The sequence below is a fragment of the Hesperophylax consimilis genome, chromosome 23, assembly GCF_061612785.1.
Source record: "Hesperophylax consimilis isolate HC1 chromosome 23, BYU_Hcon_1.0, whole genome shotgun sequence".
Classification (NCBI taxonomy): domain Eukaryota; kingdom Metazoa; phylum Arthropoda; class Insecta; order Trichoptera; family Limnephilidae; genus Hesperophylax; species Hesperophylax consimilis.
This window is the reverse complement of record NC_142858.1, coordinates 20,303,432-20,328,212: the sequence shown is the minus strand read 5'-3', so window position 1 is coordinate 20,328,212 and position 24,781 is coordinate 20,303,432. Positions and strand designations below refer to the sequence as shown.

The 24,781-nt window shown below is 34.4% G+C and overlaps 2 protein-coding genes across 4 annotated transcripts in view; one reads left to right on the top strand and one right to left on the bottom strand.

The window, feature by feature from the left end:
• Positions 1-24,781, bottom strand: part of hiw (MYC binding protein highwire) — a 116,200-nt gene that overhangs the window by 27,482 nt on the left and 63,937 nt on the right. The window lies entirely within an intron of this gene.
• Positions 6,610-24,781, top strand: part of LOC149412424 (uncharacterized) — a 29,676-nt gene continuing 11,504 nt past the window's right edge. Inside the window, exon 1 of the mRNA XM_089645848.1 lies at positions 6,610-7,137. Coding sequence (XP_089501974.1) covers positions 6,988-7,137 — 150 coding nt within the window. The 5' untranslated portion in view covers positions 6,610-6,987. The remainder of the gene's footprint in view (positions 7,138-24,781) is intronic.

Below are 24,781 nucleotides of genomic sequence, written 5' to 3'. Positions count from 1 at the left end.
GGTCCATGGGAAAAGGGTTAAAAATCCCTGGAATTGTGATCTGTAAAGACCTAGCCCCAGATACGCCAATGAAATTAATTATTTTAAAATGTATTTAAAAGTTTGATTAATTTCATCTGAAGTAAAGGAAATTGGATCTCATTATGGGCACCCCACGCCCACAATACACTTCTTTCGGTTTATTCTTCAGTGGTGGGAGTGGTTGTATGGATACGGTAATTAGGTGTGTTTTGGACATTGTTTCAGACCTTTCCAATAATTTCACAGTTTTTACAACTCCAAAGATGGGTCTGCTGTGACAAAATGTTTTCAAAACATTGAACAAAATGTTTTAAAAACATGGAACAAAACGTTGGCTCACGCCCACAATACACTTCTTTCGGTTTATTCTTCAGTGGTGGGAGTGGTTGTATGGATACGGTAATTAGGTGTGTTTTGGACATTGTTTCAGACCTTTCCAATAATTTCACAGTTTTTACAACTCCAAAGATGGGTCTGCTGTGACAAAATGTTTTCAAAACATTGAACAAAATGTTTTAAAAACATGGAACAAAACGTTGGCTCACGGCCACATTCCGTGGTCAATGGAAAACAAAAAAAACATTGTTGCTAGCCCCAACATTAAGTCACAGGGGACCCACCTTTATCGATAATCACCGATAAGGAAACATGAACAAAGAAGTATTTTACTTAAACTAATGCATTTACAAGTTACAAATGCGTACCGGTAGCTGCTTATAACTGACAGTTTGAAAATGACTTTGAACGCCTAAATAGCTGTCACAATTAAACTAGAAGACCATAATAATAAACATTTATTGACTTCAAAGTTTTTAAATGTACCTATTTTTTAAATATGTAGATATTTATAAAAGGTTTCAAGGTGTAAAGTGCAGTAACTTCATTAGATTCAAAATGAAAGGACAAGTAAAAGACGTTAAAAACTTTTTTTCGAAATTCTGTCAATTTAAGGTAATTTTCAGGTAAAATGTATATATATTTAAAAAAAAAAAAAAAAAAAACTAAGATTTCGAAAAAGTTACATCGTCTCTTTTTTTCTTGTAATGTGTACCTGTAATATTACGCTGTTGTGTTAATGTTTCAAAAAAATCAAAAAATATCTGTCTGTCTGTAACTCCAGTTCAATGAACACTAGAAATTTGGTTTGAATTTAATTCATCATTTTCAAAATTGGAAATATTTTTGTGAAGTACCTACCCATTTTGGAAAAAAAATACAAATATTAATTTTAAAAATTGGAACTGATTTGTCGAGAGTGAAACCTTCTCCTACGACGAAATTTCGTGTTTTTTTACAAATGAACGTATCAAATAATTAGAGCAGTCTTTCTGAAAGTGGGCCCCCTAATGGGCGCTGAAGGCTTTCAGGGGGGCAGTGGAAGGCTCAAAGAAAATTAGGGGGCATTAAGGAAATCTAGAGGGATGACGGCAGACAAATTCCATCTACAAAAATCCGATGAAATCTAGCTGAGATAAATAATAATAGTTTCGTTTTACTTCCTTTAACAAAACATTTTTTTATAAAAAAAGTTGTTTACAGTTGTGTTAGTGGTTTATACATTGTTAGTCAGTTCTTAAATTGTAAAACACAGCTGCATTATCCCAGTTAGAAGAACAACTTATACTCTTCTGTATCTCACCCTGTCTGATACATAAGTGGTCCTTCGAGCCGGATTATAACTGACACACAAACGAAGAATTAAATTCAAGAATGGCTACCAAGAATTTGGGCTGCAGAACTGTACCCTGGGTTATGGTCGGTTTTCCAACGATATATAATAGCATTCCCATCGTTATATTGGTGTCAATGTGGATTTAGTGCTGCGGCAACTTTGCTAACTAAAAAGAGAAATCGACTGCAAGTTAACACCTGATATTAACAAACTCGTCGAAATGCATCAGATTCATCCTTCACATTAGATAAGTTTTAAATTCAAACCCTTCTTAAAAATACTTTAAAATATGATTGAGTGTCAGTTTTATTTCCTCTCATTGAAACATTCTTTGATCTCGGAAATAGGATATGGTCACACCGTATCACACATCCTATCCATATAATGTTTAAAAATGTGGCAGTGGTCAAAAACAGTTTGAGAACCTGTGAATTAGAGCATGTTGACGACAGAACTTTATATATTTTTTATATACTTATGTCCCAAAATTACCTAAGATATAATTTTGAAAAGCTTGTGACGTCATGCACATACACGGCGGCGACGCACAGTGGGCTGAAAATCACCTTTCATAGACATAGAGACTTGAATTTTCAAGGGGTTTTTTTTGGCTAGAAATGGATTCTGCTGATCATTACTATGCTATAAAATTTCGTATGAAGCAATAGCGTGTACAAATGAAGGAGTTATAAGTTTAAAAAAAAAAATTGTATGGCACTGACATTAAAAATGAAGCTATCTCTGGAATCATAAGGTTGGCCATTATATCCTTACACACAGATATACTACAATTTATTTGTACCTATTTTTTTGACATACTTCGTATTGTGGCGCAACTTGCGATTTTTTTTTTAAATCCTCAAAGTTAAAAAAAAACTTTTTTTATGTTGATGATTTATTTTAATGCTTAAATGCTTTAAATATGAGTATGCTTTGTCTAGTTTACAATATTTTATTTACACTGCAAGCCAAAACAGTTTAAGAAATCACAAAAGTTATTTTTTTTTATTTATTGTTTTTGTGTTTAATTCGTAGAACTCCATTCATTTTTGAAAAATTTAATTAAAATATAATTTATTTCTTTTCCGAACTTGAAAATAAGTTATTAATATTAATTAAGTAATGATCAGCAGAATCCATTTCTAGCTAAAAAAATACCCTTGAAAATTCAAGTCTCTATGTCTATGAAAGGCGATTTTCAGCCCACTGTGCCACGGCGGTACTGCAGCCATTCGAATAGTGTCTCGTGTGACGTCACGAGACACTGTTGCATACGTTTTACCCAAGTTGTCTTTGAAAGCTAATAGCTTCGACATTTTTGAAGTTATCAAAAAACTTATCTTACTTTCGAAATACACTTTACTTTACACAATGAAACGAATAACACAATTTCAGTAAAAAAAATTGGATACGACCGCCATTCAGACTATCCCATGATTTTTTACGGGTCTGCGCAATTATTAGAGTTGACTTCATATTTTTATGCTGTACTACTTGATATTGTAATGTAAAAACAATTATTCCTACAATATTTGAAGGCCTCCGTGGTCGAATGGTAAGGCTATCGACCAGCAAGCTGGAGGTCACGGGTTCAAATCCCGGCGTGCGCAAGTAAATTTCATTTGATTAATTGTGTTATTTCACAAATTACTCATTTAAAATAATATACAGTATATTTGAGGCACGTTCCAGAGTGGAAGATATCCTCAGTATCGCCCTGGTGTAAGACCATCATTCAGAATTGAAACGTTGCTTGAAATGGCTTTGTCCGTATTTGGTGACCACATCTGAATAACTAGGTACTCCCTCCACCTTCCTCTTACCCATTTCCTTCCTTTCCACACATCCTCCAACCTCCCAACAAACCCCAATTGGGGATGCATAGTCTCACTGGGTCCAGACGGTTGGGAGAAGTTGTGCGGTTTCAAATACATATGTATTTTTAAATACAAAGTTAATTACAAATAGTTTTGTATTTAGTATTATTATTATCATCTTGTTTGTTTTTACGATGAATCAGAATGTAAAATAACGAGAACGTGCGGCGCGGCGTTCAGTCTAAATTATTATTATTTATCAACAGAACTGTGTGATTCATTTAAGCTGAAAAATGTACCATAATATTGTATAGATCATTATTTTTACAGCTGTAATTAGCAAGTATACAGTAAAGCGATTGCGGTGTATTTTATACACGGTGTATTAGCGCTTTATGGGACACCGAATACTTTCTGTGCTTTAGCCTGCCATCTCGTAAGAATTACATATAAAATTATAATCATCAAATGTTACGAGCAATGTGTTAGATGCGGCAGTTGTGGTTTATAACCATTTATAACAGAACTGAAATACGTTTGTAGTCGTGTATTCTTTTTCAAATTAGCATCAAGTTGAGTTATGTTGTGTAGGATTCATAGACAGTTGTAAATGAAATTTGGACAAAATTACATTTGAAATAACGCCGAAGTTATTAGAGCGACGAATCCGTATCAAGAGGAAGCCACAAGCCAAAATGTGTATATTCTTAGTGAGCCTTATATCGCCGCGAATAAAAGTAATAAGCATACAAATGGCTTGGCAAACGGAGTCTAGAAACGCACGATTTCAAGCCCAAAAGCGTTGTTATTTATTTTGTCAATAGTTTTATAAGAAAGAAAAAAAGTTAAGAGGAAGCTACAAGCCAAAAATTTGTATATTCTTGGTATACCTTATATTGTAGGTAATAGGCATTAAAATCGCTTGACAAACGGAGTCTGTAAACGTCCGATTTCAAGCACAAAACTGGTTTTTATTTATTTTGTAAATAATTTTATAAGAAAGCAAAAAAGTTAATCAAGTGAAACAGATAATCTTACTGCTATAATACTGTATTTAAAAAAAAATGTTTCCTTTACGCGTTCATACATTTCTATTGATTTTTTTATTTTTTTAGTAGTATACATTAATATTTTTTTATTGAGTAATTGATTATTTTATTTGTATTCTACTCAAGCGAAACGATAGGAAAACTTTCAATTTATCTAAATCATATTGTTTGGTATTCATAATGTACACCAATTCGTTATAAAGATTAATCAAAATAGTAATTTAGCACTAAGCTTCGCCTTAATCAAGGGAATATGTCACAAATAATCTTAGCCATTAAAATGGATTTTTAAAGTTGTTTCTTATATGCATTAATACAGTTGTAAAGCAATGAACAATTTTATTTTAATTATCTCAAGCGAAACGGTAAGAAAACATTTTAGTATTCATTACATTAAAAATTAAACCGATTCGTATTACAGATTTATCAAAATAGTAATTTCACGTTAAGCTTCGCCTTAATTGTAAAACCATGTTGTGCTATCTTGCCTTTTAATCCTTGCTAAAATGCCACATTACTTCATGTGTGTCCATGCCGATTTACAATCAAAAAGAGAAAGTGGACGCCAAAATGATAAGTGATCCCGCCTCGAATAAATTAAATTTAACAAATCTTCGAATGAAGATGAATCAGATGGCTATATGGCACTAGTTACAAAATTAATTAATTAAATTATTAACTGAGAAGAAAATTATACTTAAAAATTAGAAGCGATTAAACTTAATTATTATTAGCAATACTACAATTTTTATTTATATGTAAAATATGTACTGAGTTTATCTATACATAGGTTACTAAGAAAATGTCTCAGGTTTACAGCGAATCAAATTATTTAAAGTAAAATCTTACAAATTCTTTGAAATACAAACACATCAAAATTTTTACAAAAGGTTCACTTTTAAAAACAAAGCAATGCAAATTAATTAATTTAAAAGATATCTGTATAAGAATTTTATTTGTGGATTTCACAGATTTGAATATTGATTGAATTTTTGTTATTTGTTTTTGGGGTGTTATGCCATGTTACGCTAACTCCAACTTTAGCCAACGTTTCGGACAGCATTGCAGTGTCCATCATCAGGGCAAATGTGTTATTTGAGGTTGTGTTAAAATGTGAGCTTATGTATGAGGTTGCGATACCGTGTTGCCAGCTCCAACCCTCTGAGCTAACATTAACGTATCACACTGGACACTGCAATGCTGTCCGAAACGTTGGCTAAAGTTGGAGTTAGCGTAACACGGCATAACACCCCAAAAACAAATAACAAAAATACTTTTGGCCGTGAAAATCTTAAATCATATTTGATTGAATTACGCATTTAGAAGTGTGTTTTTGTCTGCTAACCCGAATTTTTTTGACACGATACCTGATCAGTTCTACAACCAAAAGTATAGCGTTTATTATTTTGTGTGGTAAATTGTATAAAATAACGAAATAATTTAACATCCTTATCTAATAGAGATTTACTTCAACTACTTGTTAATAAAACATTAGTAGGTACCAAAGTAATCTTATCTGAAACCTTTTAATGATTAGATCCGAAGTTTAATCAGAACAGTAAACTTCAAATTAAAATAAGTATTGGTTAATTCACATGGCACACAGCCCGTCCCATTGATAGATATTATAATACTAGATGGAGCAAATTCACCACTCTGTCGGAAGAATGTGCTCTTTTTTGCAAATGGCGTATAAAGAAATATTCCATTTACACTCTGTGATAAAATTTATTATTACATTTGGCACAGAAAAGTTACAGAACATTTGCAAAACTGAGAACATCTTCCGAAAGGGTGATGACTTTTGCGCCACTTTGTATTTTTAATTATGAATCGCTTTTCTTTAAAAAAATATGTTTTTTTCATTAATATTAAATTTACACGTTTTAGAAAATCATACAATAAAAACATAGAACCACGACTGGATATTTCTTTATTCAGGCAAAATACATCGTGTAATTTACATTTAGCGTAATTATTTGTAATACAATGTGCTCTTCAAATAACACATAAATAATGTAAGACCTTAGGGTATTTGCCGCTTTGGCTGGATTCCCTACATTGTTTGTAACATGCATGGGTGCCTTTGTTCCAGCCAGGAGGAGGGGGGATAGACCCGAGCCCGAGACCCGAACGCCGCGCGGTCGGCCGCCTGCCAGTGCTAGTCGCCAGTTCGCCCAGTTCTCGAGTTTAGTGCTAGTTTAGTAGTTGCAGGTTTAACGCCGCCCGACCCGTCAGCGCATCTCACGTCAGTGTCTCATTCTTTGCTCTATCGCGCCGCGCAGTACAGTACAATCACCGAGACTTGTCGGCAAAATCAATGTTTACGACCTTTGTTCTGCGAAGGACAGCGCTCCCGAAGTGTGACCCGGAGATGGTGGAGCAGGGCTGGCTAGGATGAAGAGAGTGCGGGCGAAAATCCCCGAGAATGGATGGGAAAAGTGCCATCGTGATAGTGTGGTGGTGCTGCTACGTGCTGGCCCTGGGCGCGGAGCCACTGTGTAGCCGCACGGAGTGCGCGTGCATCAAGACCCTCATTAATCAGGACATTGTCAACTGCACCTTCGGCAGCGGCGAGGTGAGTGGAAACTGAAGAAGTACCGATATAATGCCTTGTTGACTCCTTGGCCACGCACACAGACTATTAGTAACCAGTATCAACTTGTACAGACTACAGACGTGCCAAGTTGCTGGGAGACAGCTTTACTGGGTCGTGTTCCCCGAAACTTGCACAACATTCACATTCGCGGAACTGTCCAGCTGTTGCACCTTGCCACCCCGACAACTTCCAAACAACAACACAACAAACCGACAGGGTTGCTCCGTTGCATCCTCGCGGCCAATCAGGGTTACCTTGAACAGCTTGTCTACTGTTTATTTATTTTAAAATAATATGCATTAGTCAACTTTCACACGTTATTGAATTTTTACCGACAAATGTTTTCGTTTATTTATGTATAACTGCGGGGCAAAATTCTGTAAAAGGTAGGTAGGTACTGAGAGCGACTGCATGTTTTTTGTATTTCTATAATCGTCACTTCGAATCGTTGGTTGTTAGCTACTGAATGACTCTTCAATCTCATACATTACTTTCAGTGGTGTAATCATTTTTATTTGATTATTTCAAGCCAAAAGGCGTCAGTAAACAGAAAGAAAATCTTTTTTTAAATTCCTTACAGCTATTTACAATACTTATTTTACTAATAATGTGTGATTATTAGATGTCATTTCACCGTTTTTTGCATTATAAATTATACATATTATAAGGTATATACCTATAGAATATTTTTTTAACTTTCCTAAAAACAATATGAAAAACTAATGTTATACTATCCCGATTGACACACCCTCTTTGGTTAAGACGAGTCGATTTATAATTTAGATAATTTAAAAAATATATATTTTAATGTTAATACCGCACAACAGCCCCAACTGCTCTCAAACGCCTGGAGCCAGTAAAACTATGGTAGGTATCCCTAATTGGGATACGTCTTTTGGCTGAAGGTAGTGGGAAGGGAAGATACAGTGGAAGGAGGAAGTACCTCGCTATTCAGATCTGGTCATCAAACGCGGCTAAATTCATTTCGTTCCAATTCTGACTGGTGGTTTTATACCACTGCGATACTGAGAGTATCTTCCACTCTGGAACGTGACTCAAATAGTTTATATATTACTTTAAATGAATACATTGTGAAGAAAAAAACAAAAATTATTCAAATAAAATTTATTTTAGATTTGAACCCGCGACCTCCGGATTGCTAGTCGAGAGCCTTACCATTCGACATCCTACCATGTATGCACTACTACAGCTCTCTTGACGTGTTTTTTTCACAAAAAACCACGCTGTACAAATTATCAAACTATTATTATTATTATTGGGAATGAAAGTTAACTTCACACCGAATGTATTTCTCACACCCACACATAAAAAAATAGTCAATTGAAAGTGTACCTATATTAATTACAAATTACCGGTCTGTTTGCCGAGAAGAAATCATATACAAAAAAATGTTTCATTTGTAAATAGTGCCTTGAAATATTAAGGTCATTATTTAAATGCACGATATGCTTTGCTTATTCCAATTAAAATAATTATATTTACTGTTTAGTCCGTATTCCCCTCCAACATCATACGCAATTAAAAATAATATTAGATATTTATTCAATTCTGTAGGTACTTCTCATAATAAGTACATCATATACGTCATGTATTAATAAATCGCAAGCGCCAATGGATAAATACATTCTATTTATCAATCATCCTGATAAATTGTCAGGCAATTTAAATTTAAAAAAATTGTATGCACATCAATATACGTTTGTTCTAATTTTAAAATGTGTTCATCTATTTGAATTACACTTATTTTTTCTAGAATGACTGTATGAATGATGTGGAATCTTGGACGAGCAAATTAACACACTTCCCGATATACGATCGAGTTGCAACTCGGCAGATTGGCTAGTTGTCGATGACAATACATTCTAACAACTTTCGGTGGCAATCACGCACACAAACGCGGAAATATATGACGATATTACAGCAGTTGATATACGAAATAATTCTCGGTCCCACACAATCGGTATATGGATTAATTAGCGCGGTTGACTCCAGTCCTTGGTGAGAAAGGTTCAATACTCAGTCAAACCAATTTTTATCTTATATTTATATAATAAAAATCAACGCAAGTGAAAGAACTTTTTTTTCACAGGTTTTTTAGGTTAATCGTTTGTAATACCTGGTACCTTTTCAATGATCAGTGCAAAAATACCTAGTTAGTTTACTATACAGTATCTACTGAGTCGCGCAGGGCCTCCTACTCAAGAGAACACTGGACTATTCCTGTGAATAAATACGCGCACCCGATAAGCTTGTTTTACTATTGTGGCACGCAATTAATTGTGCGTAGAATACAGAGTAAGAATGAATACAATAGTTCACTACTGGGATGCCAGATGAATAGAGGAAATACGTTTCCAGATGATATATCTAAATCTAAAGCGATAGAATAATAGTTTATAGTTGTTTCGAAAACGGACCGATCTAAGATAAAGACGTGGTATTTCTCAGATCTGGTCACCTAACACGGCTAAAGCCATTTCAAGCAATGTTTCAATTCTCAATGGTGGTCGTACACCAGGGCGATACTGAGAATATCTTCCAATCTGGAACGTATATTATAGTATATTATATATAATATAAATCGTGAAATAACAGAAATTCATGTAATAAAATTTACTTTGGCACCCGCGACATTCGGATTGCTAGTCGAGAATAACCCCTCGACGTTGATTACTTCGCTTCGATATTTTTAAGAATGTCGATATTATTAAATTGTGTGGTATAATGCATTTGGAATCGGGAATATTTTTTATCTAATGGTACGTATACATTTGCAAACTTAAATGCGAACCAAGCCACGAATTACGGGAAAGGAACGAAGCAACTGCAAGCGGAGTTTCGCGCCATTTGCGGTTGCTTCTTTCCTTTCCCATAAGTTGAGGTTCAGTTCGGCAGTTCGGTTCGCGTATGTATACGCAGAATAAGATTAACTCTGCGTGCGAGTACAGGTGTTAAGTATTCTTGTCCCTGTGAAATCTAGTCGACTCTAACATATTTTATTCTATGACAACCATCGCACAAACTATTATCTGGAATCATTTTCTATCTTCATTATAACAAAATTACGTTCTCATAAAAATGTCGAAGAGAGAAGAATAAAAATGCGATTTTTTGACAACAGAACAAGTCACAAGGATAGTCGCTCAATGTGACAGAAATATCTTCTCTCATGGTCAGTTTTGTGTCATGAGCGAAGCGTCCAAAACACCTGGCAGATGAAAATAGTTCTACAATAAACATACTACTTTGTAACAATGCGAGCAAAGCCGAAAATTCGTAACCACATAAACAATAGAAAATAGTTTGTTTAAACTACTCCTTTGTTGAGATAATTTTGGTAAAGGTTCAACAGTGTTATAATGAGGCGAATTATGAAGGCTCAGATTACATTATAAGTTCTTCTGACTAGGTAGGTGTGACAGCGGAATAAAGGCCATTTTCTACAGCGGATGTAACTTCTTCAAACTATCACGAGGTTTGATGCAATTGAAAGCACTGCAAATTAACAAGAATAGCTGGCATTGAAGTTGCTGAACAGGTCAGATGGAAAATATTTTGACTGCGGCTCTAATTGTTATGTCGAATTTCAAATATTCTATTGTTATTGTAAACAACAGCTGAGAGAAACTGGGTTAGGAACTTAATTTACTTTCTCACGGCAAGCTAATAGCTTTCTGTATATATTATATATTATGCGACCATTTATCTTTTTGTATAGTTATGCTATTACCTTGTATTCGCTGCTTGCTTATTTACCTTATGTCTTACAACATTTCGCCGACCAGTACCTATATCGCTTTTAGCTGTTCCGAGAAGCAGCCCACTCTGCAAACAGTGAACAAAGTCAGTAAAGCACTACTTACACATACACAATCGCATATTTGCTGATCAGTAGTCAGAACAATCAGGCCAAAGTTCGAGTGGATAGGACTGGCCCATAAACGTTATTCAAATTCTGCAAGTGATTTAACTTATGGATCAAGTCTTCAGCTCGAAAATAGATAGTTTACATAAACAGAGGGCGGTTGGAACACTTAATGTTGACCCCCTTTGATAATAATTCCATTAGATAGTCAAGAACGGCGGCAAAGTGGGGGGATAATTTCTTTACGGCCTCGGGGCAACTGAAACACTGATAATATAACTTGGCCTGAGTTAAAGCTACGTTGGAGTGTAGTTTCCTCGCAGGGATAGGCACATAAGATGTTTCTGTCTTGGCACACGTTTCTTGCTTCAAAAACACTTATAGATCGTCTGGTGCATGCTCTTCTATAATTCTAACTCTTGACATTAGACATGACCCGACTCGAGCATTTGATTCAATCGATTGTGCCATGTCTTCCTCTAACTTCTTACAACTAACTTAAAAGGGCTTACGCGTCAGATCAATAATACATGTATAATGAATGCGCGCCATATTGACTCAATGTCACAGGCCACAATAAAGAGACGCCCTAGAAACTGTTGGAAGCGACGTCAGAAGACGGCAGCTATCTCCTAAAACTTCTACCATTTGGTCGCTGCGTAAAAAAAAGAATGTTTCGAGTATTTCCTGTTCAGTAGCGAGATATTTATGAAAACGAACCGCGCGGCCCTCCCCGCCGCCGCTCTCCCCACCCTCTCAACTCCCAACCTCGCTCCCAACATTCACATTATAAGAATACGGCCAAGAGGCCAATTTATTATTCCTGTGTTCTATTTTCGCAAAATATGATTTGGAAAGTATGTATTGACACCCCGCCGCACGAGCGTTGTCGGAACGGGCGTAATATTAGTGTTATAGAATATTTCGCAACGGTTCAAAATCAACCCACAATCGTAAGCTCACATTCTTGGGTAGCACGTAACGATGGTAGTTACAACTAATAGTTCTGTGAAAAGTAGACTTCGCGTAACGTTGATTACTCCAATTTGACAGTTCGTAACATTCGCAACGCTCACGCGCTCTGGAGAGTTAAAAGGTACTATCAAACACGGCTACCATCTTGACAGGATTGATCGGACACGGAACACACATATAAGATTTACAGACAAAAGAAATGCAAAGTGGACGAGTCAATACAGGACTTCAGATACGCCGTGGCCAGAGACCATGGAATCATAACATCCTTATTTGAGGTATTTTTTGGAGCTGAAGGAAGATTGGTGAGGTAAAGAGGTAGGTTAGGAATGTAGGTTGGGTTAGGTATGGGTAATTCCATACTCTAAATGGTGATTGCGTGTCACCAGAGCGTTCCAGATTGTAGCTTTCATTCTCTCAGTCGGTTGGCCACCGGCAATATACTTCAAATAGATAAAGCCATTTCCAGCCAAAACGTTGCGATTTTCAATTTTGATCTCTTACCACGGCGAAAGAGTAGCTCTAGAGGAAGATACTCCAAGTATCGCCCTGGGGTAAGACCACACGGAGAAAACTTACTGATATGAAATACTGTTAAATTATTAAAAATCTGGTCAAATTATTCGTTTTCCTGTTAAAAATAGAACTACAGGCCTATAACGATAACGAATGAATTGAAAGAGTTCCGTCAAAGTTCCGTCAAAGTATCAGTCAAAAGCGAATGTTTTATGAGGACGGCGAATCACGTGTTCACACAAATTCTGCTATCGATACTAACATAACGATATTGTCGCATTCAGTTATGATATCTATTAGGAAAAGATCACGTGTTCTCGATATATTCTGAATGACTAAATTTTTATCAGGAAGTTGACATGCTGTCACTTTTTAAACAAGATCATTTTTCTCCGTGCACCAATCAGAATTGAACCGTTGTTTGAAATGGTTTTAGCCGAGTTTGGTGCCCAAATCTGAATCAGGTACTTTCCTCCACCTTCCTCTTCCCCACCACCTTCCTTTCTCCAGCCTCACAATATACCCCACGATTGGGGATGACATAGTCTCAATGAACGTAGACGGTTGGTACTCTTGTGCGGTATTCACATTAAAATAAACATCATATCAAACAGAAGGCCACTTAGAATAATGTGCCACCGAAAGCATACTTCCAGTGACGGTACCGTGAGGCAATTTTCGAGTCCGGAGATACAAACTGCGCAGCTCAATTCATCAAACCAGTTTGCTTATGGCAGAAGACCGGTATCGGTACCCCACCTGCCCCTAGGCGCCTGACCTGCCGCGGGCGGGGCGCGGGGATACCGCGATGAGCCACTGCACTGGTCCCATCGTGTCATCTTCAGCGGTGTACAAGTAGGTACTATCCAGGGCCAGTGGAACTATGGCATCCTCATTTAGGGAATGTTCTGATACTTAAGCAAGTGGAGCAGGGTAAAAGGAATGTTGGGAAGTACCTGACTAAGTAGATTTGGTCACTAAACATATCTATAGCCATTTAAGTAACTTTTCAATTCTAGATTTTACTTTCTCGCCATATTTATTACCACTCTGGAATGAGGTTCAAATATGCATTTACAAAAATATCATGTTGCTAAAATAAGTGAGTAATTATGAAAATACAAGGTTTTCCTATAAGAGATGTTATTTTGATATTCAAAGAAAAATGCCATTTTTTAATATAAATGATCGAATGTTTATTTCATTATAAAGAGGAAGGTATGCCGTTAATAGTGAAAAATAACATCAGTCAAATGACCACCACGACCACGCCTACAGGACCATATCCTTTTCATGAAATTTTCCATAACCAAATCGCAAAGTGGTTGCCTTATGTCCTCGATAGCCTCACGAATTCCATCTTTGAGGTCTTGAATCGACGCTGGGCTGTTGGCGTAGACCTTCTCTTTCACGTGGCCCCAAAGGAAGAAGTCGCAAGGTGTTAAATCACAAGATCTCGCTGGCCAATTGTGATCACCTCTTCGAGAGATAACACGGTCCGGAAACTTTTCCCGTAAAAGATCAATGGTTTCGTTGCTTGTGTGGCACGTAGCGCCGTCTTGTTGAAAGTAAACGTTGTCCAGATCAATACCATCCAATTCCGGCCATAAAAAATCATTAATTCCTCAATTAATATTCAAAATAACACCTCTTATTGGAAAACCCTATATTTGTACAGCGCTCTTGAGGTGGTTTTGCACAAAAACGCTATACAAATCATCCAAATATTGTTATTATTATAATCAGCTGGCGGGCGCGGCAAAGTCCGGTTTTTAGCGATTTCCAGGCCAAAATGCAACTTTCAAGATTTTTATTTTATTTTTAACTTTAATATCCTATAACATCTTTGGGGATACTGTGTGGAGGGTCTTTTTGAGAAATAAATGTTTATTTTTGAGAGTGAACATAGGTCTTGAAGAGACCGCAAGAAGGTTTCAATGTTCTGAGGCTGAAGAAGTGGGGGGAGAGGAAAGTATTCAGACCTGGTCAATAAACACAGATAAGTTCAGCTTAAGCTCTTTCAAGCAACTACCCTGAAAAATTGTAATCTTCACCATATATCTATACCAATAATGTATTCTATTCTGAAACGTGGTGAAGATATAATTTATGTAAGTTTTGGTCGTTTGAGACCCTTTCCTCTAAGTCAGAGACCTCTCTACTCACGTGGATGTCGTAAACTATTTCATTTTTATTTTATTTTAGCTGCGATGTTAATTTGATTGTGACTATTGATTAGTTGATTATAATCCTTTATTAGGTGATAGCAAGGTAGATATTCATTTATTTTATTTTCCACACCTTTTTTTAATACCGTTGTAACACGTTAATACCTACTTAACACGATATGCGGTTATAACTGCGATTATCTCTGATAGACATTTTTATTCTTATCTAATATTAAAGTGCCTTTAGGATCTGTCGTGACCCAAATATTTTTCCGATTTGGGCCTATATTTCGTACAAAACTGTGTTTAAGAAATTCAAATGAAATGGAGATCTACGAATTCAGGCGAGCTCCTGAAAAACAATTGGAACATTTGTTTCCAGACAAATTTGTATAAAAGGCACTAGTGTTATATTCTTTATCCTACATACAAAATGATGTTACGTATGAAATTCAACTTTTGCATGGGGATGACTGAAAAAATGCTCCATACAAAAAAAACTGAAGGCTACAAAATCAAACGCACCAATTTCTGAAAAAGATTAGTTTGACTTTAAAAAATTGCAAATTTAGGCCACAAAATGATTAGATACCTATATTAGAATTTTGGAATAGATACTACTTTTCGAAATATTCATGAAAGTAAGTACTTAAATTAAAGTTTAAGAATAAGTTGGGGCGTCCGATGAAGACATAACATGATAAAGTGAGTCAAAAATAATTGAGTCGGGTCATATCATGAGTTTGAATAAATATGTGAGTATTTGAGTATGTATGTGATAAGACTAAAGAAAGGCTACCTGCCATAGGTCACCCCCAGTGGTTTGCTACGTTTGGTGACTTCGCAGGGGTAACCGGGTTCGTGGGGTGAGGTTTGTCTAGGTTTTTGCCGCGGATACGTTTGCCCACGTACTGCCGTATCGGGAGAGACTAGTTAAGGCCCCGTAGTAAGCGTAAAAAGAAGGTTAGAAAGTGAGATATGTAAACACGAATGTTAGAGGGAGCGTGCTGATATAAAAAACGATAATAATTAAGTTAAAATGGTAATAAAATAAATAAAACATTACACGTTTGAAATAGAGCAAAAATGCTTTAGTTGCATTTAAAGATACACTGTAATTTTTTTCATGCATATAACATATTAAATAACAGAACAATACGTATTTTTTATAATTTTCGCAGCTTAATTTGCGATTTTTTTCTATCGAGCGAATTTAAGACAATTAACGTTTCGGCGTAATAAATGTATAGATATTATCTTTAAAATATATAAATTTTTTTGAACATAAAAACTTACAGAGTTAACGAGAAATTTGTTATAAATCTGTAATGCGGAGGGTTAAGGGAGGCCTTTCGACCTCTCCAGCTGGGATCTCTCGACCCATCGCCTGATGGATTAATACGTTTATCACTCCTGGCCCCAGATTCTTACCTTCCCCTCATATTTTTCCTTTTTAGAACTTCCTATCCTCCCTTTCCCTCCACACAGCATCCCCAAAGGTGACATAGGCCTTGAGGTATTTTTTTTCCTCAGAGCCTCCTGTGAAAAAAATAACAATAAAACGACACAGACAAAACAAACTTACCGGTCTCAACTGGGAACCGAACCCAGAATAAAGTGATTTAAAAAAATCGTGTTCTGTTTCCGTTTCATTTAGATTTATAAGTATTATCTTCTTACTCAAACATTGGTGGGTATAAGCTTCAAAAGTTATTCCAGATTTATAAGTAATATATTCTTACTCAATGATGTATTACATATGTGGGTATAAGCTTCAAAAGTTATTCCAGATTTATAAGTAATATCTTCTTACTCAATGATGTATTACATATGTGGGTATAAGCTTCAAAAGTTATTCCAGATTTATAAGTAATATCTTCTTACTTAATGATGTATTACATATGTGGGTATAAGCTTCAAAAGTTATTCCAGATTTATAAGTAATATCTTCTTACTCAATGATGTATTACATATGTGGGTATAAGCTTCAAAAGTTATTCCAGATTTATAAGTATTCTCTTCTTACATGATATATTACATTGATGGGTATAACCTTCAAAAGTTATTCCGTAAAATAAAATAAATTTTATTCTATGCAATTATTGTAAAAGTCACTGTACGCAACTGCTTATAACATTGTTCAACGAAAAACAACTATTATTTTATTTTAAATATATTCAGACGACAATAAACAAAAATAATAATAGAGGTGTTGCAGTACTCATTCTGACGAAATTCATTATTGTTAATATTTTAGATTACCCAATAATTCTTACAAACTGCATTAAAATTGAAATAAATATAAAAATGACATATGTAAACCTACCTTTCAATCATTACTCAAATAAATACTTAGGTATAGTAACCAGAGAGGTTGTAATAAATTATCATATTAATAGCACAGAATTTGAACTAATTATTTTATAAAACATTGCTTTAAGTAATTATCTAGAAGAAGATAATGAAGTAGATTTTTTAAGAACTAACGATCTACAACAGTGGATAAATATTAAAAAAGTGATGTAGGGGAATTAATTTGTATTCATGTAAATATCAGATCATTATGTAAGAATTGGGATGTTTTGCATGTTTATTTAAGAAATTGTTGGGAGCGTATAGATATTTTAATGATTAGCGAAACAAATATACAAGCTGACCAAATTAATATGTATGAGATTCCGGGCTATTCAAATTACAACTATTGTCGTAATAATAAATCAGGTGGGGGCATATCGCTATATATAAGAAACAGTATGGTATTTAAACAATCACCACTAGAATCAAATTATTTTGAAAATGTTTTTGGTATAATTACTCTTCCAAATAAACAAAGTTTGAGTATATTAGCGATATATCGACCACCGAATCTTAACAAACTATCTTTTATCAGGGAAATTGAATCTATTCTGACGGATTTCATAGGCCTTCGAGACAATGTTTTGTTCTTTGGGGACACTAATATAAACTTGATGAATTTTAATGATCCTGTAGTAAACTCATATGAAAATATTCTTGCAAGCAATTATTTGATCAAATGCATAGACGGTGTGACGCGTGAAGCAATTGTTAGCGGGCGCATAACACAATCATGCATAGATCATATATACGTTAGGTACAGTAACGGGCTTAAAAAAGTGGACTCGCTATCAGCGTGTGTATGCGAGATTTCCATAGCAGATCACTATATGACAGCCGTTAATATTAAATATGATGTGCAAAAAGAACCATTAAAAAACATGAAAAAGATAACAATTTTGTCCCAAAAACATATTGATAATCACATCCGAGAAATACATTGGAATTCTTTACTTAATGAACAAGAAAGTACCTTTTTGTATCATCAAATTAAAAATAATTTCATTAATTTATATGAAAAAAGTACTGTGTCATTTTTTGAAAAACCAACTAAAAGACCACATGCGATCAAAAAATGGATAACTACAGATATTTTAGAGTTAATAAAAAAAAGGGATTTATTGTTTCGAAGATGGAAAAATTCTCCTTGTAATAAAACTTATGAAAATGAATACAGGTACATGCGAAATAATGTCAACAAATTAATTACTAAAAGAAAAAATTGTTATTTTAAAGATAAATTCAAACGTAGTTTCAATAATACTAAGCAAACATGGGATGAATTAAATAAATTGTTGGGAAGAAAAACTAAAAGTAATTGTGATGAAGTCATCTCACGATATGTGTTAAAGGAACAAACGGTGGAGAGTGTAACAAACCAATATGTAAATTATTTCTCAGATAGTATACGCCAAATGTTGCACAGATGTGATTTTAAGGCATCCAATGTTAATCAAATAGAATTACCTCACAGTATGTATTTACCAAAGGCAACTCTCACTGAGATAAAAAATATTGTTAAGAAAATGAAAAATTCAAAATCCTTGGGAATGGACAACATAAGAATGTACGACATAAAAAGACATATAGATATTTTAGGACCTATTATAACGCACTTAGTTAATAGACTTATTATAGAAGCTGAATTGCCAAATGATCTTAAATGTGCTATTATTAGACCTATATACAAAGGAGGAAAGCACTCAGAAATAGGAAACTATCGACCTATCAGTATAATGCCTGCACTTGAAAAAATTTTTGAAAAATATATTTCCTTAAAATTAAATAAATACTTAGAAAAATTTGACATTATAGACCAAAAACAATATGGCTTTCAAAAGAAAAAAAGCACAGAGCATTTACTACAGGATTTTTCAAATTATATTAATAATGAATTAAACCATAAAAGACATGTTTTAGTACTATTTATAGATAACTCCAAAGCGTTTGATACAATTGACCCACAAAAATTATTAAAAATCTTAGAAGCAATTGGAATTAGAGGTAACCTACTTAATTTGTTTAAAAATTATTTATCTAATAGACATATATGTGTAAAAATATTAGAAAAAATGAGTGGGAGGAAAAAAATCTGTGCTGGAGTCCCGCAGGGGTCGATTTTGGGTCCAACCCTTTATATTATATTTGTATCAATAATGAAAAAATTATTTAAATATGTAAGACACTTTGTATATGCTGACGACACTGCTCTTGTCATATCTGATGAACAATTATCCATTGCGATTAAATATATGCAACATGACTTTACGTCCCTGATAAAATGGTCACATGACGCAGGTCTAATCATTAATACCAAGAAAACTAAATTGATGCACATACGGTCTCCACATGCTTCATTTCAGATCATGCCTAAAATAATTTCACATAACTTTATATGTATTCATCAAAACATTTTACGACCATGTATGTGTGAAAGTATTGAACTGGTAAATGAATACGTTTATTTGGGGGTGACTGTTGATTGTCATTTCAAATGGGATACACAAATAAACAAAACTTGCAAGCGGCTGAGAGCGATAGTGGGTAGGATATACAAACTGAAATGTTTCGTTCCGGTGAATATTTTAAAAATTATTTACCTATCACTCGCAGAATCAACTTTACGGTATGGTTTAACTACTTGGGGTCACTCTTGTAAAACTAATTTAAACCACCTGCAATCAGTACAAAATTCTATGGTGAAGTTATTAGCCCAAAAACATATTTTTTCACAGAGACGAAACATATCATTGTTGTATCGGAATTTAACAATATTACCGGTGCAGGCCTTATTATGGTACAAAATATTGATTCAACATATATCTGAGTCTGATTATAAAAGAAAAGTGGAACATGAATATAATACAAGGTTTACGAAGAATGAAGGAATGCTTGTTCCAAAATATAATAATAAATACGGACGGCGAACCCTAGAATTTAACGTGCCAAAAATGCTTAACATGTTACCCATTAATATAAAAAATTGCGATTCCACAAATAGATTAAGATATATACTGAAACAATGGTTACTAAATAGAGATAGTTTATATTAATTTATGTGTGTTAATTGTATAGTTATAGTAATAATATTATGTGTGTATGTATGTAATTGATCATTAACATCCTGTTGACAAACTGCTTTATTGAAGTTTAACGGGATTGTAACTTGAAAACCAATAAAAAAAAAAAAAAAAAAATTCACTACATTAGAAGATAAGTCCAAATAGATAAGATAAATAATAAACCAGGAATCACTATCTTCTAACTAGAATCATTATATATTATTATTATTATTAGAGTGTTAGAATTAACACTACGCCCAGTAATGATGTATCATCATCATTCATAACAAAAAAGTATTTATTTCTCTTTGTGAATAATCACTCTATGACTTCATTTGACCTCCAAAATTATCCGCAATCAACCTCGTTCCAGGATTAACGTAGCGTGTTTACCCGTTGCTGCTTTTGCCTAACCCGCTCACTCATCATCCTTAAAAAACATCATTTTAAAAAGAAAAAACTTTGAAATATCGACTCACCATTGTTACTGTAGCTAAAAACAGACCGGGAATAGAGTTGGTTAGCCCATTTGAATAGCTTAATGAATAAAACCTCATATTGTAATATTTAATCATTAAAGACAATATTAATTGACTCAAACGAAAAGTTTTGAAAGAGAAAAGACAGAAAAATATTCAGTCGCTCATAGGAATCGAATACAGGACCTCTTCCTGGCCAGGGAAGTGCTCTAACCATTGAGCTAATTCCACCATATAAATCCGTCGTTTTTAACTGTGTTTTATTTCGACTGAGAGTTACCAACATTATCTTAATTTTTTTGAAGCATGTTTTTTAACTGCTATCTATCTCAGTCGAAGAATGATACAGTTAAAAATGACGTAAATTATAGCTCATTGGTCAGACTACTTCACCGGCAAAGGCTCTTTTTTCAGTGTAATTAATTGCAATTATTGAAGAAACAATATTATTTATTTATTTACATACAACAAGTTTTAATTATATTAGTGTATTAAAATTTACATAACGATAATTAAAATAATAATACTTTATTTATTTATTTACATCTAGGACATTAACACAACCCTTGCCGTGGCACCGCTCTACCAACTGAACTAATGAGACCCTATTTCCTTCGGTCATATTTAACTCTATCTTACTTCGAATTAGAACTACCAACATTGTCTTCATTTTCTCAACGCACGTTTTTATTGGCTGCTATCTTTATGTATGATCGCAAAATAAGATATATGAAAATAAGATGTATTTATCTAAGACACAGTCTAGATTGTATTTAGTTCGGGTTGAATCAAGTAGTTAATAATTATTTCACGAGTGGTTAAATTACCTATCTGCCTTGACTCACACATATATACAATTATATATTTAACCGTGTTACTAATTGGATTCTTATACGCCGGTTCAACCGCGGTATGGTAAAGCTGGCTATAAGGCAGCCGTTGTAATAAGTGGTAAGATTTTCACTATTCGGACCTTACGTACGCGTTATATTTACACCGCGTTTATAAGTAGGGGGGTAAAGTTTACAAGTTAAACAATATTGTAGCTACAACCCGGCCTGAATTACAACAGCAGTATAAAACATGTATGTATTTCATCATGAACATTTATTTTGAAAAAGTAGGGAACAAATGTCATATACTTTGAGAGTAGGTTCCAACCTATAATGAATATTTCAAAGCACAATATCTCATTACTTTATATATTCTAGAACGAGGAACTGCGCAATTTTCGTTTTACAAAAATAAACATCAGAATCACATAAGTCAAAGAAAACGAACATCGATGACGTCATAATTTTATAATTGCCCGGTAGGTGAGAGTGTTAAATTATCGTTTCGCGTGAACGTGTTTATTTTTTTTTAAATACTTGTTAACAAGAAAAGTAACAACGTTGGTGGTCATCAAATACACGTCCATTTTAACAAATTAGAATGTATCTAAGAACAACAAACGTATTATTTGATTTATCAACAAGATGAGAACATCAAACGATCCAACCATTCGGGATGGTCAAACTTTAATGTAAATGTTGTGGTTAAAAAAAGAGTCCTTATTTCGCTGTAAAATCAGATACTGAGTAATGGAAACCAAACAAATCTTTATAAAAATAAATGTTTAATTGATTAGCGATCATTGACATATAAGCGTAATGAGTAAGATTAAGAAAGGGACGCTTATATGGTTTGGGCATGTAGAGCGAATGAGCGAAGATAGGAGTGTAAGGAGGATATATGATGCAAATGTGAATGGTAGCAGAAGTCGGGGACGCCCGAGGAAGACATGGCACGATCAAGTGAATCAGATACTCGAGTCGGGCCATGTCAAGAGTCAGAATAATAGAAGAGTATGTATGAGACGATGTATGAATGTGAATGAGGCAAGGAGTGTGTGCCAAGACCGAGTTGTTTGGCGGTCCGTCCTCTCTGCCTACCCCTGCGAGGAAACGGTTAGTTAGTTAGTTAGTTAGTTAGACATATCATAAATAATTTACACGCAAGGGTCGGTGTTAGGCCCAATTTTATTCAAAATTTAAATAAAATATGTATTTAAAACCATAAATATTGCAAAAATTAGTGAATGGGCTAAATAGGCCGAATAGGTAAAATACATAGGCCCGGTATGTCGGTTGATTTAAAGCTCGGCTTGGTTGGAATGTGGAGCTTAGCAAAGCTTGGAACATAATACGTTTATAGGTCTGAAGCCGAGTTATCAGCAATAATACACTATTGTCTATCATTTTATTAGAGGAAAGTACTTGATTTTAGCTTTCCAAATGTCCATTTTTTTTGGTGGGCTAATTTACCAGTTGATTTTTTGATAAAGTTCCCCACTTCAATCAGCATGGTGCTATACGCGAGGATATTAATTTTAAATAGTATTTGTTTTGCTGTAGTCAATGCACTATTCATGAAATGATAAACAAACCACTGAAAACACTGTCCTGACGTTCCTCGTATAATACCTTACCAGACTATTTTGCTATTTTACATCATCAACATCCTCCATGTTGATGATGTAAACTGAATGTAACAGTCCATACTGAAAAAATTATGCAATTTACGTCTATTTCGGTGAGTTTGGAGTATGTAATTACTTACGTCATATATGACATTTTATTACTTCTAGCGTCACGGTTTATTAAAAGTTTTTAAATCACTAACAGTCCATTGTTTATCAGTAGACTTAAAAAGTAAACAATTAAAGCAAAATACCTATACGTTCATTTTATTGCACCCGCAAATTCACTGACAAAAATTATAAATTTGTTTATAACATCTTTATTTTTCTCTCTTGTAACATAAACTAATTGTCACTTTATTTGAATACGTTTGTCATGATTCAATGAATTGTTTGCGATTTCTTTCAATACGATATCCACAGAATATGAGATTTTAAATTATTCCATGCAAATTACGTCAACAATGATAAACATAATATCGCCAAGTAATATTCAAGTTCAAGATGGCTATCGTTTATCAAACAAATAATTTTCGGCTGTCATTTTTACACATCTCCCTCTAATACCTTAATAATCTCAAGTCGTAGATATCTCTACATTTCACCGCGGTCATGTCCGAAAATCCCATAAATTTTTTTTTACACTAAACGTACTTCTGACATGATAGTGTTTACCTCCTTTACGTACGAATATGCACGAATATTAAAACTAAACTAATAATCGGGTGGTTTGTCAAATCCTTTTTTTAAGTTAATACTATTGCAACATATTTTAGGAGGTCATTGACCAAATGACCTCCATAGAACAGCCGCCACTGATTCTTTCTACCTCCGCATATTTGGTCGACCATTAGCGTCAATTCGTTTTTTTATTTATTTAAACTGTTCTCGTTAACTCAGATTCTCGGCCCGTTTCAGCGTGTGATCAAGTTTTAATAGAACCATTGACGAGAACTGTTAATATTAAAATATCCAAAAAGCAATAGCACTGTTCGTTGATAGGATAAACATGCACTTAAGAATTTTTTGCTGTATTTTATGCGTGACTGTACCTGTTTCGATCTGAGTAAAAATGATGATGTAACCTCGTATCTTTATTTAGTCATTGACAAAAAATAACAAAGTTCCCATTGTTAACTCATTGGAAAATGCTAGTAATATGACGTGTAAAGCGAATGGTTAAATTTCTAATAGGCAATTTCCATGTAATTTAGAATGTGTTTTTTCATTTTTGTGTTCCGGTAACATGTCTAAATCAAACGTTTGACTGGTCAAAACACGAAATTTGTAAAGAAAATGTACGTTTTTAGGTCTACTCCACCACGAGGCCATCGGGTGTCATCTTTGGGGGATGATGTTTGGGGGCCTTTTTAAAATACTATCATTATATCAAGCCTTCCATCCTTTCAAATTTTCCCCTTTAGGTCTAGTAGTTTGAACCCTCTTTACATTTGACATCGCCACAAATCGACGATCAGCACCATCTAGATTTTTTTGACAATAGCCATATCAAATTACCGTCCCCGTTGACCACCGATTATCGGCCCGTCAGCGTTTGGTCAAATTTTCGATTAAGTTGTTTGATCGGACGTCAAACATAAAGGTCATCAGAATTTGATCAAACGTTGACGGGCCGAGTATCGGCAGTCAACGGGAATGTTGTTTGAAGAATTTCAAATAATTAATAATGGCGCTTATTGCCAAATATGATGACAATGTCA